This window comes from Pelodiscus sinensis, chromosome 1 (assembly GCF_052426305.1).
Source record: "Pelodiscus sinensis isolate ZL-2025 chromosome 1, ASM5242630v1, whole genome shotgun sequence".
NCBI classification, from domain to species: domain Eukaryota; kingdom Metazoa; phylum Chordata; order Testudines; family Trionychidae; genus Pelodiscus; species Pelodiscus sinensis.
The window spans coordinates 357,193,745-357,213,314 of NC_143052.1; the positions used below are offsets into that span (position 1 = coordinate 357,193,745).

The 19,570-nt window shown below is 47.7% G+C and overlaps 2 protein-coding genes across 2 annotated transcripts; both read left to right on the forward strand.

Moving 5' to 3' along the window:
- The first annotated feature begins 4,640 nt into the window (after window positions 1-4,640).
- Window positions 4,641-5,588, forward strand: LOC102458428 (olfactory receptor 52E2-like). The gene has a single exon (XM_006116204.5). It carries the CDS (start codon window positions 4,641-4,643, stop codon window positions 5,586-5,588), a length of 948 nt encoding a protein of 315 aa, XP_006116266.5.
- Window positions 5,589-16,938: 11,350 nt separating this feature from the next.
- On the forward strand, window positions 16,939-17,886 carry LOC142827674 (olfactory receptor 52M1-like). Its single transcript, XM_075923172.2, has one exon. It carries the CDS (start codon window positions 16,939-16,941, stop codon window positions 17,884-17,886), a length of 948 nt encoding a protein of 315 aa, XP_075779287.2.
- Window positions 17,887-19,570: the final 1,684 nt, after the last annotated feature.

A 19,570-nucleotide genomic window follows, 5' to 3' on the forward strand; every position in this document is an offset into this window, starting at 1 on the left:
ATCTTCCAGAGAAAAGCGTTCAGACTGGAGCTGCAGATATACAGAATTGAAGAATCCATGACTTCCCTTCGCCATGTGTCCCAACTGCTAATCCCCCTCAGTGCTAAACATTTGGCCTTTATTTCTGCCTGGAATTGGCCTGGCTTCATCTTTCAGTCATGCAGCCTCGCTCTGCCTTTCTCTGCTAGATGGCAACACCCACTGTTACCCAAGGGTCTCTCCACAGGAGAGTCGTTCCACCATAGACTCACAGATTCAACGGGTGGGAAGAGACCTCAGAAGGCCGTGGAGTCTGACCCTCAAGATAGATGAAGTTCATTCCGGTTCTGTCTCTTTCAGTCATTTCATCCAGCCTGTAGTCATTTGTGTGAAACTTTTCTGCACCCCCTCCCACGTTTGACTATATCTATTTTTAAAACTATGAACCTCAGAAGTGGAAGCAGCTGGTTCCCGAAAAACGCCCTGTGCAGAGGTAAACGTTTCCTCCACCCAACTTACCACGCCCCTTTTTGTATGTCAAAGGCTTGCGTCACCGTTTTCACCACAGCAGTTCACTAGGAGCTCACGATGAGCTGGTTGTCCACGGTGACCTCTAAATCCTTTTTATGGACCCTGCATTGCATATTACAGGGACCTCGGCTGGGGGGTCAGGCCTGCTTCCCCTGTTCTGAGAGGATTCCTGTGCATTTGACCGTATGAAATTGGTTTCCACGGTCCCCGATTACCCAACTCTCCAGATCAACTGGTAGGCCCCCCCCCAGCATTTTCCCACTCTGCCAATACTCTCTAGAATCCTAGAATCCTAGAACCCCAGGGCTGGCAGAGACCTCAGGAGGACCTCAAGTCCCACCCCCTGCCCAAAGCAGGACCAACCGAACTCAATCAACCCAGTCAGAGCTTTGTCAAGCCAGGACTTAAAAAACTCTAGGGATGGAGAGTCCACCGCCTCCCTAGGGAACTCATCCCAGTTCTTCCCCACCCACCTAGGGAAAGAGTTTTTCCTAATATCTAACCTAGACCTCGCCCACTGTAACTTGAGACCGTTGCTCCTTGTTCTACCTTCTGTCACTACTGAGAACAGCCTCTCTCCATCCTCTTTGGAACCTCCCTTCAGGAAGTTGAAGGCTGCTCTCAAATCCCCACCCCCACCCCCCACTCTTCGCTTCTGCAGACTAAATACACCCAAATCCCTCAGCCCCTCCTCATAGGTCAAGTGCTCCAGCCCCTGAATCATTTTGGTTGCCCTCCACTGGACCCTCTCCAATGTGTCCACGTCCTTGCTGTAGTGTGTGTGTGGAGGGAGGCAGAACTGGACACAATACTCCAGCTGTGGCCTCACCAGAGCTGACTAAAGGGGAATAATCACTTCCCTAGATCTGCTAGCAATGCTTCTCCTAAGGCTTCTGTCTAACTTTCACCTTTTATCTGCCGTGATTTTCTCTTTCATCTTAGGTTACATAAGGGATGGTCTAGAGAGTGCATGGTCCTGCCATGCAGGCAGGGGACTGGACTTGATGACCTCTTGAGGTCCCTCCCAGTCCCAGTCCTATTATCCTATGATTCCAGAAAATACTAAAGAGCATCAGGCTTAGAAGTAATTCATGCACAACCCCACTGGAAACACCCCCATTCACTGGCAATGGTCCTGTGACATCTTTAGTCCATTTTACTTATGTGCTACTGTTAATGTATTTGTGCTATTTGTAAAAAAAATATGAATGTTTTCCCTACTAAAGAGAAGCTAGATAATTTCATGGAGGTTAGGTCCATAAAAGGCTATTAGCCAGGGGATAAAATGGTGTCCTAGGCCTCTGTTTTTCAGAGGCTGGAGAGAGATGGCAGGAGACAAATGACTTGATCATTGTTTTCGGTCCACCCTCTCTGGGGCACCTGGTACTGGCCACTGTCTGTAGACAGGATACTGGGCTAGATGGACCTTTGGTCTGACCCAGTACGGCCGTTCTTATGTTCTTATGTTCAAAATCAAAAGCCACTGAGAAATCAGTTTTTATTGCATCTTCATGGTTTCTTTGGACAACAAAATATGTACTCTCATTTCCTTCGGAGGGGCAGCTGTGTTGGTTTTTTCTTGTTTTTTATTTTTGTTTTGCTCTTCTGCTGTTCGCATACATCTGGTTCCGCGTGAGATATGAGGTCATCGGTCAGTTCATAAGTCTGATATTTGTAACCCTAAAGACAGATTGCAGATGCTGTTTAACATCCTCCGTGGCAGCTTAGAGACTAGAAACTATTTAATTGTCTCATGTGACATGAATCGCTCATACAGCTTCTTTCCAAATGTGTGTGCAATATTAACAAGTTTATTTTCTCCCTCTAGGAATTGGCCTAAAACTTTTCCAGGATTTCTTTTGTTCCTCACATACGTTATAACATCTGTTCCTGCGATGCTTAGCCCTGCCAAGTTTGGATTTTTCCTGATGCCTTTAACATCCCTTGCCAATTTCCATAACTTCCCATTTTTATTACTTGCATCTCATTTTGTTCCTATTGTTACCTATTGCTTCTCCGCCCCACCCCCAACTGCTGGTTTCATTTTACCACCACACCACATGATCACAAAAGTGTTACAATTTCTTGACTGTGGGCTCCTGTCATTTTAGCTAACTCTTTTTAAAGAAACTCCCAAATACTATTCCCATTTTTCTCTCAGAATGTTTCCTCCCAAACAGTGTTATTTATTCATTTCCCTTATGTTACGTCTACACTGCCAGTTTTGTCGGCAGTGAGTATGTAAATGAGGTGTGGATTAGCATATTGCCATGTCTCATTTGCATAATTTATGCAAGCCCTTTTCTGCAAAGGGTTTTTGCGGAAAAAAAGGAGCGTGGACATTTTTTGGCGCAAAAACCCCATCCACACTACTTTTCTCCCCCACAAAAATGGTGTGCATAAATTATACAAATGAGGCGCAGCAATATGCTAATCTGTGCCTCATTTGCATACTCACTGCCAGCAAAATTGGCAGTGTAGCTGAAGCCTTCGCTTTGGGGAATTAGCTTAGTTGAAGCACTAAGGGTGCGTCTACACAGCACCCTGAACTCGAAATAAGAGATGCAATTGCCATCTTTCAAATCTATTTCAAAATAGCTTATTTTGAAATTGGGCATGTCTACACAGCACGAAAGTTCAAAATAATGCACTATTTTGAGCCAGACCTTATCCCTCGTGCAATGAGGCTTACTGGGATGGCAAAATAGCACACCCGTTATTTCGAAAAATATTTCAAAATAATGGATGGCTTGTGTAGATGCAGGGTAGCAGTGTAGACGTACCCTATTAGTGTCTATTGACGTTACTGGTTGGGACCTGTTATGTTTTCCTCCCTTTGAATGGGATCAGTTAGTTCCATTCTTGATTTGCTTCTCCTCTATCATACATCCCCTTCTTTGTTTCTTTTCTAAAATAAACATTCCTTGACTTTTCTGTCTGTCAACACACGGCAGCCTCCACCTTTCTTATGGTGTGTCAGCACTATCCTTTTAGGGTCTGTCTACACTAGCCCCCTAGTTCGAACTAGGGAGGTTAATGTAGGTATTCGAAGTTGCAAATCAAGCCCAGGATTTAAATATCCCGCGCTTGATTTGCATCTTCCCGGCCGGTCGCCATTTTTGAAATATACAAGTCGGGACTAACTGCCCATGTCTACACTTGGCAGGGACCCGGTAGTTCAAATTAAAGCCCCTAGTTCGAATTACCTGTTAAACGTCCTTGCCTCCTCTGGGGCACCTGGCATTGGCCATTGTCAGCAGACAGGATACTGGGCTAGATGGACCTTTGGTCTGACCCAGGCTATGTCTAGACTGCAGGATGCTTTCAGAAGAAGCTTTTCTGGAAGAGAGAATCCACACTGCCAAAGTGCATCAAAAAAGTGATCTGCTTTTTCGAAAGATAATGTCCACACTGAATGGACATTCTCTCGCCTGTAAGCTGTGATTACTATGGATGAAGTGGCCACCAGAGCACCAGTGCTTTCTCCTCTTTCCTCTTCTTTCGAAAGAACTCCCTCTTCCCCGTCCATACACAGCTTTTTCTGAACGAGCTCTTTTTGAAAATGGCTTGTTTCTCATAGGAAGAGGTTTACCAATGTCAGAAAAACCCCTTAGTTCTTTTGAATTTATTTTGAAAAAATGCAGTTGCAGCGTGGTCATAAATTGAAGTATTTTCAGAAAAAAACCCGCTGTTTTCCGAAAAACCTGTAGTGTAGACATACCCCAAGTCTGGCTGTTTTCATGTTCTTATGTTCTTATGTTAACCAGTATCTGCAGTTGTGTTTCCAAATGCCTATTAAGGTGTCTTCATGCCATGACATGAAGTAATTATTGATCCCTGGAGTACCATGAACTACACAATTGGTGTTAGTTCACTTGCTCATCGTTCATTTCTGATTCATGAAAATCTCATTTACAGTATGTGACGGTTGACCACGTTGAGTCATGGATAAGAACAATGTCCAGTAGTGAATATGGTGTCTGTCTCATGTTAACATTTTCTCTCCATACAGGCTTTTGCACTGCGACCATCACCCTAGACTCTGGGCCGATACAGGAAACCAGGGAGACGTAGGACACATGCAGGAGGCTCTGTTCCATCTCCCAATTGGACCCCATCTCTTCAACTCCATGTCAGATTCCAACAAAACCGATTTCACCAACCCCTCCACCTTCATCCTGCTGGGCATCCCTGGCCTGGAGGCCGCCCATGTGTGGATCTCCATCCCCTTCTCTGCCATGTACATCATAGCCCTCTTTGGGAACTTCGCCATCCTGCTCATTGTGAAGATGGAACCGAGCCTCCATGAGCCCATGTACTATTTCCTCTGCATGCTGGCCTTCACCGACCTGGTCCTGTCTACAACCATCCTGCCCAAAATGTTGAGCATTTTCTGGTTCAATGCAAGGGAGATCAGTTTCAGTGCCTGCCTCACCCAGATGTACTTTATTCACAACTTTTCAATGATGGAGTCTGGGATCTTAGTGGCCATGGCGTTGGATCGCTACGTGGCCATCTGCTACCCCCTGAGACATTCAGCCTTCCTGACCAACCCCGTGGTGGCCAGGATTGGCCTGGTGGTGATGTTGCGTGGTGGGACACTTGCACTACCCAGTCTCTTCCTGGCAAGGCAGTGGCCATATTGCAGAACTAACATCATCTCCCACTCGTACTGCGAGCACATCGCCGTGGTGATGCTGGCCTGTGCTGACATCCGCGTCAGTAGTTACTACAGCCTCTCCGTAAAACTTCTAGTGCTTGGTCTGGACATGTGTTTTATTTCCGTGTCCTACATCCAGATTCTCAGGGCCATCTTCAGCCTCCCCACCAAGGACGCCCGGCTGAAGACTTTGGGGACCTGCGTCTCCCACCTCTGCGCCATCTTAACCTTTTACTTCCCACATCTCTTCGCCTCCCTCACACACCGATTTAGCCAGCATATGGCCCTGCATTTCCGCATTCTTATGGCCAATGTGTATCTTCTGGCTCCGCCTATGCTACATCCCATCATCTACGGGGTAAGGACCAAACAGATCCAGGACAGGCTGCTCTGGCTATTTACTTATAAAGGAACTTAAAGTTTTCTCTTTGTTTTTGCTCTTCCAACCAAACTCCGTCATGGTGACATGGTGCTGGGCCCTCTTCCCTGAATCACTCTAACTGGACAGTCACATAGACATGAAACCATGTTCTCACCTCGCTGCTCTGTGTCAGCATGACACACTGGGGAGTCAGTCTGTGTGCAATTCATTGGGTTGCCATATTTCTAATTCCTGGTCATTGGACCCCCAGAATCCCTCCCCTTGCCTCACCTCTTCTCCAAAGCTATGCTGCTGATTTGCCTCTTTTCCCCAAGGCACAATCCTTTTAATTTAATCCTCTCTTTCTCTCCCCCCGTCACTTGCTGGAGGGATTTTTTTCACTTCCTTCCCTCCACAGTGAGCCGCAGAGAAGCTATTTTAGATTTTGGTAGGGGTGGCACCATTAACTATGATTCCACTAGGGTGCTCTTGAAAACTCCGTTTTTTTGGCAGATAACTTAGCAATTTGCGGACAGGTGCACTGTATCTAATCCATGTATAAAAGAAAGAAAATTAAATAACGATTAGACCCCTTAGACTTAGTGCTAATATATTCTGATACCTTGTGAGAAGTGAATTAAAGGACACTGGTTCTATTTATAGTTTTAATATATAGCCATTGTTGCTAATGCTACAGGGAGAGTGACCCCCTCTGTACCCCTGGGTTCTATCTCAGATCTGGGAAGGCAGTGGGGTCTAGAGAAGGGGTTTTCAAAACTTTTTTCTCATAGCTCAGTTGAAGAAAATGGTTGATACCCATGTCCTAACGTACTGTGACTAGTGTGGGTTCCAGGGTGGGACCGAGGAAAGGGGCAGGGTCAGGCCTGGGGCAGGAAGGGCTTATCTTGAGTGGCTCCCAGTGAGTGGTGCAGCCGGGGTGTCAAAGGCAGCTTCCTGCCTCTCCTGGCCCCGCAGACCAGGCGGCGCCACAGAAGCAGCCGGCCGCAGGTTCCCAGCCAATGGGAGTGTGAAGCTAGTGCTCAGGCCTGGGGCAGTGCACAGAGCCCTGTGTGCTCTTCTGCCCCCCAGGGGCTGAGCCTGCTGCTGACCACTTCAGGGGCAGTGCACAGTCTGAAGTGCCAGGACAGGTGGGGAGCTATCTTAGCACCTCCCCCCCCCCCCACTGGTCACCCTGCAGCCACAGGAGCCAGTGCCTGACATTCCATGTCCCAGTAATGGGTCACAACCCTGAGTCTGAAAACCACTCATCTAGTGGGTTACAAGAGAAGACATATTTGTGGATTATATAAGAACATAATTATAGCCAGACTGGGTCAGACCGATGGTCCATGTAGCCCAGTACCCCGTCTTCCAGCAATGCCCAATGCCATGTGCTTCCTGGGAAATGAACAGAACATGGAATCATTAAGTGATCCCTGCCCTACTGCCCACTCCCAGCTTCTCGCTCACAGAGGCTAGGGGCACCATCCCTGCCCCTCCTGGCCAATAGCCATTAAGGGACCCTATCCTCCATTAATGTATCTAGCTCCTTTTGGATCCATGTCATCATTTGGGCCTTCACTACACCCTCTGGCAAAGAGTGCTGCAGCTCAAATGCAAAGAAATACTATTGCTTCCTTATTTTAGGTTTGCTACTTATTAGTTTCATGGGGTGAACCCTCGTTCTTGTGTTACGTGAAGGAATAAATAACAGTGAACAAAAATCTATCAGAGGGATTTTCCTGGAGTTTGTCTAATAACTTAAAACCTATCGTTCTGTATTTAATACATCCATTTTTTAAAAACCGAAATCAGTGCATTGTTTGAAGTGTAACGGGAAATCTTATTCTGGAGCTGGTGCATTTCTCTCTCCACATTGAGGGAGGGGCAGACTGGAGTATAAGGGTATACTGCCCAGGCTTCCAACCAGGGCAAGACTTTACCGTTCTGGGGTTGTAGGCTGGGTCACTGGGAGCTATTACTTGGAGCCTCTCCATTGTGGATTCATGAGCAGCTGGCGAAAGCTTTCATGTAATTCAGCTGGGTGTGTCCCTGCCTATGACTGTTTGTGTGAGTGCAGCTCCTGGAGGAGTTTGCGGCTTGCCACATTCTCACCGGGTGAGACAGGGGCCCACATTGGTAGGCCACAGGGCTTCGTGGTGCCTATTCTATTTGGAGAGCCCTCAAAGTCAATCACCGGGGCACTGCACGTATAATGAGATGGGCAGCTTGAGCTTCGGGAAGAGATTGGCATGTCCTACTCTGGCACAGCATTTTAGGTGAGCTCCAAAGTGCATTGGCTGGAGATCTGTCAGAGATGTCACCCGTTGGTTATTCTATATGGTTACGCCTACACTACAACGTTAATTCAAACTAACTTAGTTCGAATTAGTTAATTCGAACTAAGCTAATTCGAACTAACGGATCCAGACTAAAAAACTAGTTTGAATTAGCGTTTTGCTAATTCGAACTAGCATGTCCACATTAAGTGGACCCTGAACCAGGCTTAAGGATGGCCGGAAGCAGTGCTGGCAGGGCATCAGAGGAGGACTTAGAGTGTGGAGATGCTGTCTCAGGCTAGCCGAGGGCTGTGCTTAAAGGGTACCGACCACCACCACGGACAGACAGTTCTCAGGGGTGCCCGTTAGTTTGAATTAACTTTGTAGTATAGACATACCCTATTTGCTTATTTCAGAAAAGGGAGGCAGAGACAGAAAAGCAGCAAGAGGGGAGAAAAGAGTGAATCAGTTGCAAAACTGGAAGTGTCCAGATTGCAGGCAGTAGAAAAATAAAATACAACACAGGGAGGGGGCAGAGGCTGCCAGTCAAAGCTGGACACAAAAGGCTAAGGAACTGAGACAACAGATAGTGGAGGGACAGTGGAATCGCCAAGTGGAGTCGCTGGAGAAGCAGAATGAAATGCTTCCCCCTGCCCTGATTCCCACCTCTCCAAAAATCCAGTAATGAGAACAGGTGTGTCCTGCCTACACTGAGGCGGGTGATGTTGCTGAATACCTTGCTAACGCTGACAGACTGGGTGTGCTTTAGGAGATTCCCCATGACCGCAAGATGCCACGGAACTGGTACAGCTCCGGATATACCCAAGTGGTAGATAATTGTCATTCAAAGAAATGGTTTTGGAATAAATACGGACATACCCTGAAACCCAGAGTGGCATGTAGTAATGTAGTGAGGTCCAGTGGCTGCCTGCAGAGCCAAAGTGGAAGGGACCACTACGTGATCCCAAGTGGGCAGAAGCAGGCCATGCTCATCCTTCCCACTGGATGAGGGGTTCTGGGGTTCTGGGGGGCTGCAGCTGCTAAAAGAGAAAAAAGTCTCCTCTCTGCTGCTGAGATGAAAGACAGCAGCATGTCCTGACTGAGATGAGCAGTGGCCAGAGTTGGGGGAGCCAGTCGTTGACCAAAGCACCATAGAGCCACTGGGAGTGCCTGAGTCCTTCTACCCAGATGAACTGGAGCCCCCTCTGTGGGTCTAGGTGTCCCCCAAAGAGAGGGGAGGAAGTTTCCCAGGGGGAGCCAACCCTACTCTAGCTACATTGCAGTTGGAGATCATCTCAGCATGTTTCAGCGGGATTCCCCACTGATCCAGTGGTTTAAATCTCTGCTTCTCGTAGGGCCCTGAGCTGGTATGTGCTGGAGTAGGAATGGCCCACCTCTCTATAATCCTGAAACCCCACACTTGGATTGGCAGCTACCTGCCACTTGGCCAAGGAGCTTGTGATTTTTAGTCATCCACTGGAGCTAGGATGCCCAACCATCTTGCTGGTAGGCCCCAAATACAGGTCTAAACCATAGACAATTTTTTGCCTTAATGAAGGCATCAGACTCCTACATGTTTGCACCTTTTTCCTGACTGCCAACTACTGCACTACCCCAACGGTTCCTGAATAATGTGGGTGATGGTCAGCAATGTAGTGAGGCAAAGTGGCCTCCCATTCATAGACTCATAGACTCATAGACTTTAAGGTCAGAAGGGACCATTATGATCATCTAGTCTGACCCCCTGCACAGTGCAGACCACAGAATCTCGCCCACTCCTCTTAGAATAATCCTCTCACCTATGTCTCAGATATTGAAGCCTTCAAATACTTTGAAGGCCTCAACATGCAGAGAGTCCTTCAGCTGTGATCTGTGCCCAATGCTACAGAGGAAGGCGAAAAACCTCCAGGGCCTCTGCCAATCTACCCTGGAGGAAAATTCCTTCCTGACCCCAAATATGGCGATCAGCTAAACCCTGAGCATGGGGGCAAGACTCACCAGCCAGACACCCAGAAAGTTCCCTATAGCAACTCCTATCATCCCTCCATTGACCTATTTCCAACTGGTAATGAATGGTCAATTAGTTACCAAGATCATGTTATTTCATCCAACCATCCCCTTATCATAGAATCAGAACTGGAAGAGACCTCAGAAGGTCGTCAAGTCCAGCCCTCTGCTCTAGGCAGGACCAATCCCATCTAAATCAACCCGGCCAGGGCTTTGTCAAGCCGAGACTTAAACACCTCTAGGGATGGAGACTCCACTACTTCCCTAGGTAACCCATTCCAATGCTTCACTACCCTCCTAGTAAAATAGTTTTTCCTAATATCCAATCTGGACCTCTCCCACCACAACTTGAGACCATTGCTCCTTGTTCTGCCATCTGTCACTAATTGATAGGTACCACTGCTATTTACTACAAGGAATCTAGAGATGGGTGCTGGTGTTGATGGATATTTGGCTCTGTGTGTTCCCTCCATGTGCCATCTTGGCTCTGTACAGATAGCTATCACATTACAGCTTGAGGGAACTGCCCAATGATCATAAGATCTGCTAAGGAGTGAAGGCACTTGGCTAGGTTTGTTGTCAATGGAACATGGACCTAGAGCTCTGGAACAATAACAGTGAGAGAGGGGGCCAAGAATGGTATGTCTGAGAGTGTAGTGGTACCCTGGTTCCTAGGTGCACCACTGGGAAGTCTGACATTCTCATCCAAGGAACAGACATTGCAGGACTATGGGTGTGTCTAGACTCCAGGGTTTTGTTGACAAAAGTGGACTTTTGTCGACAAAACTAAACCTGCGTCTACACTACCTCTGAGTTCTGTCGACTTAACGTCGACAGAACTCAGCAGTTTTGTCGATGCTGGTAAACCTCATTTTACGAGGAATAACACCTTTTGTCGACACAGTTCTGTCGCCAGAAGGTGTTATTGCATCTAAACTGTCCTTTGCGTCTACACTGCCATGTCGACAAAGCAGCTTGCTTTGTCAACAGAACTGAATGTAATCTAGACGCTCTTTGTCGACAGAAGCTTTGTCGACAGTATCATTTCCCTATTGTCATTCCCTGAATCACCGCCAGAGAGACGGGTTGTAGCCGGTCAGTGAGGGCTCCTGATTCCTCTGTTATTCTCTGTGTGACCTCAGCCAAAGCAGACTAGCTAGAGCCTCAGTTTACCTATCTGTGTAATGGGGGATGTGTTCATCGTGGCTTTCTTTTGCTAGGTGCTCTGAAGATCAGTCAATTAAACATGCTGCACAGAAGGATGATAGTTCCTGTCAAGAATTACTGGCCTCTGATCCTGTAAATGCAGCCTCAACTGTCTGCAGAAAGTGCTTATGAGTCCCCCAGGGATTGTTCTCGAGATTTGTCTGCCTATACTCTCCCAACTCTGCTGGATATTTACAGTGGACCGGACCCTATGGAGTTCTCTGCATTATTCATAGTTTTCTTACTAATCAACCTCAATTTCCAAGTATGCACAAATGCCCAGAGCCCCAATTGCTCTCTGCCCCAGTGGCTGGCTCAGGATTTCTCATGTCCCACCGGGAAGGTCCCTGCATGACAGTGTATTCCTAAAGCTGGATAATTAAAAACACAGGCAGGCTTCTCTCCAGCCTGTTTTCACTCAGCGGTGTCTTCCTCCCTGGAGGCTGAGCCCACTGGGACTGCACAGAGCTGTGTTATAAACAGCCCACACCATGGGAGGGTTCTCTATGTGGGATGTTGCAGCAGATGCTGGGGCGAGACAGGTGAGGATCCGGCCGCCTAAGGGCGATTCCCTCAAGGACACGTCCATCTCGGAACTCACAGGTACCAGCTCTTGCTGCGGGAGAAACCGAATCTAACACGGGCAGGATGGGTCAGGGACTAGCTCTGTGGTACCTTGTGCTTTGCACAGCTAGGAAACATCCCACGGCCCCTGCCACAGGGACTGAGTTTGCCCCAGTATCGTGGAATCCTAGAACACGAGAAATGGAAGGGATCTCAGGAGGTCAACGAGTCCAGTCCCCTGCCCTCATGGCAGGACCCAGCACCCTCTAAATCATCCATGAACAGGTGTCTGTCTAACCTGCCCTTAAATATCTCCTGTTTTGGAAATTCCACTCCCCAGCCCCTGCTTGCCCATGCTAAGTGGCCCTTTCAAACTTCAGTTTGCCTCTCCGGCAGGGGTTAGAATCATAGAATCATAGAATACTAGGACTGGAAGGGACCTCGAGAGTCATCGAGTACAGTCCTCTGCCCTCATGGCAGGACCAAATACTGTCTAGACCATCCCGGATAGACATTTCTCTAACCTACTCTTAAATATCTCCACAAATGGAGATTCCACAACCTCCCTGGGCAATTTATTCCAGTGTTTGACCACCCTGGGAGTTAGGAACTTTTTCCTAATGTCCAATCTAAACCTCCCTTGCTGCAGTTTAAATCAGAGACAATCTTTTCTTCAGACCTGGGCCCAGCACTGATCCTCCACCCATACTGTTACAGTTCACCATTTTCCAGGCGTTCTTGTGTATCCTCTTACAGTGGGGAGGCAGTTTCAAAATCCAGCTGAAAACGGATCATATTTTGCATCCCATTACAAGTATCAGCCTATCGAGCCAAGATATTTAAGGAGTATTGCAGGCCCCCACCTTCTGCACTTGGACTGCCAGAGTGGGGAACAGCCCTGACAGGGCCCTTCTCACCATAAACCATATGAATCTCTTCATAGACTCATAGAACACTAGAACTGGATGGGACCTCGAGAGGTCATCGAGTCCAGTCCCCTGCCCTCATGGCAGGACCATGCACCATCTAGACCATCCCTCACAGATGTTTATGTAACCAAAGATGAAAGAGAAAATCACGGCAGATAAAAGGTGAAAGTTAGAGAGGAGCATTAGGAGGAGCATTGCCAGCAAATCCAGGAACGTGATTATTCCCCTTTAGTCAGCTCTGGTGGGGCCACATCTGGAGTATTGTGTCCAGTTCTGCCTCCCTCCTCCCCCCACACACACTATAGAAAGGACGTGGACGCATTGGAGAGGGTCCAGCGGAGGGCAACCAAAATGATGAGGAGGCTGGAGCACATGACCTGTGAGAAGGGGCTGAGGGATTTGGGCGTATTTAGTCTGCAGAAGAGAAGAGTGGGGGTGAAGGTGAGGATTTGAGAGCAGCCTTCAACTTCCTGAAGGGAGGTTCCAAAGAGGCTGGAGAGAGGCTGTTCTCAGTGGTGGCAGGTGGTAGAACAAGGAGCAATGGGCTCAAGTTGCAGTGGGGGAGGTCTAAGTTAGATATTAGGAAAAACTATTTCCCTAGGAGGATGGTGAAGTCCTGGGATGGGTTCCCTAGGGAGGGAGTGAACTCTCCATCCCTAGAGTTTTTTATGTCTCGGCTTGACAAAGCCCTGGCAGGGTTGATTGAGTTGGGTTGGTCCTGCTTTGGGCAGGGGGTGGGACTTGATGACTCCTGAGGTCTCTGCCAGCCCTGGGATTCTAGGATTCTAGAGAGTATGGGCAGAGTAGGGAACATGCAGAGTGGGGACAAGGATTCCTATAATTCTTCCAGGGAAACTCTCTATTATCTCCCTCCTTTGCAGCAGATGACAGCCTCCCCCTCTCCTATTAACAGCCAGAGCCCTGCGATATCAGGGGAGGAGGGGACAGTCTCTGTGCTTTCACGGAGAGCTGGCTCCTGAGGGCTTTCCTCCATTCTTACTGCATGGGGAGATTTGCCTCAGCGGAACCTGACTGAAGTACGGGCCATGGCCTAGAATTTGGACCTCAGTGTGCACCTCTTACCCTGAAGGATACATTGTGCCACCAACTCGATGCTAGAATCTGTTTGCTGGTGGGGCAGGACAGGTGGAGCAAAGAGAAGAACTCTGGCAAATGAATGAGGCCCAACCAACTTCACAGCCATGCGCCATCTTCCCTCCCAGTTTCATTTGACAAGATGTCTGTATTCTTAGGCTGTGTCTACACTGGGCCGCTTTTCCGGAATAACTTGCCAGCTGTCTACACTGGCCGCTTGCTTTTCCAGAAAAGCAACGACGATCTACTGTAAAATTGTCAGTGTTTTTCCGGAAAAACTATGCTGCTCCTGTTCGGGCAAAAGTCCTTTTCCGGAAAAACTGTTCCGGAAAAGGGCCAATGTAGACAGCTCAGTAGTCTTTTCTGCAAAAGAGCCCTGATCGCGAAAATGACGATCGGGGCTTTTTTCCAGAAAAGCGCATCTACATTGGCCACGGACGCTTTTCTGGAAAAAGTACTTTTCCCCAAAAGCATCCTGCCAATGTAGACGCGCTTTTTCCAGAAATACTGTTCCGTTTTAAGCATTTCCGGAAAAGGGTGCCAGCGTAGACGTAGCCTTATAGTTTAAACATTCAAAACAACGCAGCTGGTGCAGACAGAGATTGAGGAATTGCAGTCTAAACTTTTAAAGTCTGGCTAACTTTGGCAAGTGAAAATGAGGTCATCTAGTTGAAGGTGTCAGACAGACTTGATTAAGGGGGGCCCTGCCGGGTCCATGCATTTGTGAAAACACTTCAGTGGAAATCTTTGCTCTAGTAATGTCTGTTGCGAGGAGTTCCACAGGCTGCATATACTTTATGAAGTGCTTATCATGGCAGGGGACTGTCCATGAAGGCAGGGGACTGGACTCGACCTCTCGAGATCCCTTCCAGTCCTAGTATTCTATGATTGATTCTATTCAGTGTTATATGGTTAAGAGTTTCAGTGTAATCCGATGTTTCTTTTTGGTGTGTTGAGACACAGTAAATATAAATGTTCTACCTAATTACATTAGCAACAGATAGATAGAATTGAAGACATGAAGGGACCATTAGATCATCCAGTCTGACCTTCTTTAAGTGGAAGCCTAAAACGTCACCTTTGCATTGAGCTCCGTATCATGTGTTTCACTAATCCCTGGTCTACCCAAGGATTGCACATCACACAATCACAGATCCACAGGTTGAGAAGGTGCCACAGGGTTAACTAGTCTCACCCTCTAGGGAGATGAAGGGTTTTTGCCTCCAAACCAACCAAGAGAGATGACTGTCCCGCCTCCTTCGACACCCCCTTGTGCAGGAGTTTCCTCAACTTACCAAGGCAAATGTTACATTCTTAGAGTTAGGAAACTTATCCCGAGATGCCATAAAAATGTGCTTTGCTGTAGTTTGAACCCCTTGTCCTGGGACATGTCACAAGAGAGAATCACTTTTCCAACTTTTTTTTTTATGGAGACTTTCAAGTATCTGGAGAAGCCTTCCCTGTCCCTTCTAAATCTCGTTTTCCAAAGTAAAAGTATCCAGTTCTTTCAGCCTTTGCTCGTATGCCTCACATGCCATACATTGGTTTATCTTTGTTACTCACCTCTAGATTGTTTCTAGTTTCCCCACAGACTTTGAGAAAGACGCTAGACCCTAAGGCTTCGTCAGCACTGAGGGTACGTCTAGACTACAGGCTTCTGTCGACAGAAGTTTTGTCGACAGATAGTGTCGACAAAACTTCTGTCGACAAAGCGCGTCCAGACTACATTGAGTTCTGTCGACAAAGCAAGCTGCTTTTGTCGACATGGTAGTCTGGACGCAAAGGACAGTTTCCATTCAATAACACCTTCTGTCGACAGAAGGGGATGGAGATCGTAAAATGAGGTTTACATATGTCGACAAAACTGCTGAGTTCTGTCGACGTTATGTCGACAGAACTCAGCGGTAGTGTGGACGCAGGTATAGTTTTGTCGACAAAAGTGGACTTTTGTCGACAAAACTCTGTAGTCTAGACACACCCTGAGTAGAGTGGCACCGTCACCTTTCAAGACTTGCATTCCATGCCTCTCTTAACGCAGTCAAAATTCCATTTCCCTTTTCTGTAGTAGAAAAAAAATCCATACCACTGAAGGATGTAGCTATATCAACTGAAGGGGAAATCTCGCTCCCCTGGGGTACGAGGCTGGAGGTCAAATCAAATCAGTGAGGCAGGAGAGAAACCTAGAAGGGAAAACTTTATTATGCATGCATGCAGGCTGGCAGCCGTAGCAGTCAGCCCTGAGTTACAGGGTTTTTGATCCTTTATACAGAATGCTTAGACAGTTCAGTTGTGGATTGTTATTCTTTAACTCTCTGCATGTTGGGTCCTTCAAAGTATTTGAATGCTTCAATATCTTTGATATAGGTGAGAGGATTATTCTAAGAGGGGTGGTTGAGATTCTGTGGCCTGCACTGTGCCGGGGGTCAGACTAGATGATCATAATGGTCCCTTCTGACCTTAAAGTCTATGAATCTATGAATCTATGAACATATCAAAGTCTCAGCAGAAGTACTCTGAGACTTCTGTTCACCCCAGGAGTGCTAGAAGTAAGTTTTACAAAACAAAGGCACATGAGAATGTGGAGTGAGTGGTCTTACAAGGCAAACTGTGACAAAGATAAGAGTTTACATGATAATTTGTGTCAGACTAGGAGTATCCATGAATTTGAGATAGTCATTTGTAAGGGTCTTTGATTAGAGTTAATTTGAGTTCACTCTGATACAGGGAGAGAGATCTGGAAAACTTTTAACCCTTACACCAGTTTTCTTTAGAGAGTTTTGATTTCTGCACAATTGGAGTTATTTGATTTTCCCCACACAACCATACCCTGTCATACACAGCATGAGGTTAAAGGAAGAACTGTTCATCATTCCACACGCCACCTTTAGGGAAATGGAATAAATAAGATGTTGGGAGAAGGTATGTTCCAGATTTTGAGCAAGTAGGTGAATGAGGAGCTGCCGATGACATGGAGTCTCTAGCCTCTAAAGAACAAGAAGGAATAATCAGTATCCACCCTTCTATTTGCTGTGGTGGCCTATTGCGGTCCGAGGCACCATCAAGTATGACATTGACATTAGTAGGGTCAGCTGTTCATAATTTATTTCTCTGAAGCATCACAATGTCATTATTCACTGTGTGAAGAGCAACTGAACTGCTTCGCCTGTGTAATGCATATAGTGTTTCATATTAAAATGCTCTCCATCCAGGTATTGGTACTGTGGCCACCATTGACAATCCAGGGCACATACAGAAAGTCAAGGGCACGTGTGGTACATTCCAGAGACACCGTTGTGCCTCAGCAGTGGAGACCTTCTCTCCTGCTCCATGTCAGCTTCCAACACAACCAATGTCACCAACCCCTCCATCTTCATCCTGCTGGGCATTCCTGGCCTGGAGGAGGCCCATGTGTGGATCTCCATCCCCTTCTGCGCCATGTACGTCATAGCCCTCTTGGGGAACTTCACCATCCTGTTCATTGTGAAGAGGGAGCCGAGCCTCCATGAGCCCATGTACTATTTCCTCTGCATGCTGGCCGCCACTGACCTGGTCCTGTCCACATCCGTTGTGCCCAAAACCCTCAGCATCTTCTGGTTCAATTCCAGGGAGATCGATTTCGGAGCCTGCCTCACCCAGCTGTACTTCATTCACTGCTTCATAGTAATGGAGACGGGGATCTTCGTGGCCATGGCTTTGGATCGCTACGTGGCCATCTGCCATCCCCTGAGACATTCCGCCATCCTCGCAAACCCTGTGGTGGCCAAGGTTGGGCTGGCCGTGGTGCTGCGCAGCGTCATACTTGGATTGCCCTTTCCCTTCCTGGTGAGACGGTGCTCTGATTACAGAACCAACGTCATCCCCCACACCTATTGCGAGCAAATAGCTGTGGTGACCCTGGCCTGTGCGGACACCCATGTCAGTAGACACTACGGCCTCTCTGTGACATTCTTGGAGACCGGTATGGATGTATTTTTAATCACTGTGTCCTATACGCAGATCCTGAGGGCCATCTTCAGCCTCCCTACAAAGGACGCCCGGCTGAAAACTTTTGGGACCTGCGGCGCCCACCTCTGTGCTATGTTAACCTTTTACATCCCAGGTCTCTTCTCCGTCCTTATGCAGAGATTCGGCCACAATGTGGTTCCACATTTCCATGTTCTCATGGCCAATGTGTACCTCCTGGTGCCCCCCATGCTAAATCCCATTATCTATGGGGTGAGGACCAGACAGATCCGGAACAGGCTGCTCCAGCTCTGTACCCAGAAAGGGACCTGAATGTTTTTTCTCCTGATGCAGTGGCCATTTGACCAAGCTCTGTGCAGAGCTCATTGGTGACACGGGGCTGGACCTTTGTCTCGAATCACCTACTAGACAGTCAAACTGACATCAAACACTTTCCTGATCTTACTGTGGTAGGTCAGAACGGCGACGTTAGGAATCAGTTCATGGGTTGCCACCTCTCCAATTGCCGGTAACTGGGCAAGGGGACAGAGAGAGGAGGGGTTGGTCCAGCCCTTTAATATCACAGACAGTGGATGAGCCAGTAGAAGCTGGGGCAGTAGAGAGGTACCAGGGTGGCAGAGCAGTCTCTGGTTGCAGGACTGTGGCTGGAGCTGGAGGACAAGCCAGGAGTTAGAGGAGGTGGTTCCTGACTCCCGACACGAGAACTCACCTGGGCAACAAGGACTGGAGTGTGGGAGGTGCTGCACCCAGGTTACAGGGGTTTCTAGGCTATGTACGGAAGCCCGAGGGACTGTTGATATGCTCTTCCATGGGGAGACACTGCTTTGTTGAAATCCTATTTGGTGCGTAGTGTGATTAGAGTGTGATTTCACTTATTTCCGAGGAAAGCATCGGTAGTCAGTTTGCCACCACGGTGAGTCAACAGAAATCTCTCTTTCTGAAGTCAATAAACATGCCTTTACTTTTATACCCCTCAAACAGACTGCTTTGCTTGGCCTGTGGGGAGGTTGTGGAATCCTCATCTGTGAAGATATTTAAGAGTAGGTTAGATAAATGTCTGTCAGGGATGGTCTAGACAGTACTTGGGGGCTAGTGTAGACATAACCAGAGCGAGCTTTGTGCAGGGCTGGCTGCTGAGCTGAGAATGGGCCATATTCTCTGAATTACTTGCTGGAGAATGAGGGAGACATTAAACCCTTTCTCATCCACACTGTGCCCTCTGAGGGGCACCAACTGGGGAATCAGCCCATGTGGAGTTCACTGGCTTGTCATCTGGTAACCGGACACTCATTGCTCCAACTTTCTATCAAAATTGCACCCCTGCTCTGTTTCTTCCCTGGCAAGGCCTCACCCCTATTGCTTGCTCTTCTCCTCTGCTACTCTTCCCTCATGTCTCACCGGACCTTCCTCCTCCCCATCAGGAGCTACAAAGCACCCATTTCAGACTCTGATGGGAGGCACTATTCCTGGGATGACAGAGACTAGTTCGGCTCCTGAAAGCAGTCTGTCTGTCTGTCTGTCTGTCTGTCTGTCTGTCTGTCTGTCTCTCTCTCTCTCTCTGTGTGTCTCTCTCTCTCTGTTTTGTGGAGATGGGGAGCTCAGTGAGCAGTTAGTTATCAAAAGCCCTGTGTCTATGTCCCTTTATAAAAGAAAGAGAATTAATTGAATAATTTACATACTCGGCTCTGACACTGAGGGTATGTCTACACTACAGCGCTAATTCATAGAATCATAGAATCATAGAATCATAGGACTGGAAGGGACCTCGAGAGGTCATCGAGTCCAGCCCCCTGCCCTCAAGGCAGGATCAAGCTCCGTCTACAATTAGTTAATTCGAACTAAGCTAATGCGAACTAACGCATCTAGAACTAAAAACTAGTTCGAATTAGTGTTTTGCTAATTCGAACTAGCGCATCCACACTGATTGGACGCAGGGGGGCATTTAAGGGCGGCTGAAACCGGTTCTGGCAGGGCATCAGGTCAGTAGTTGCTTTGT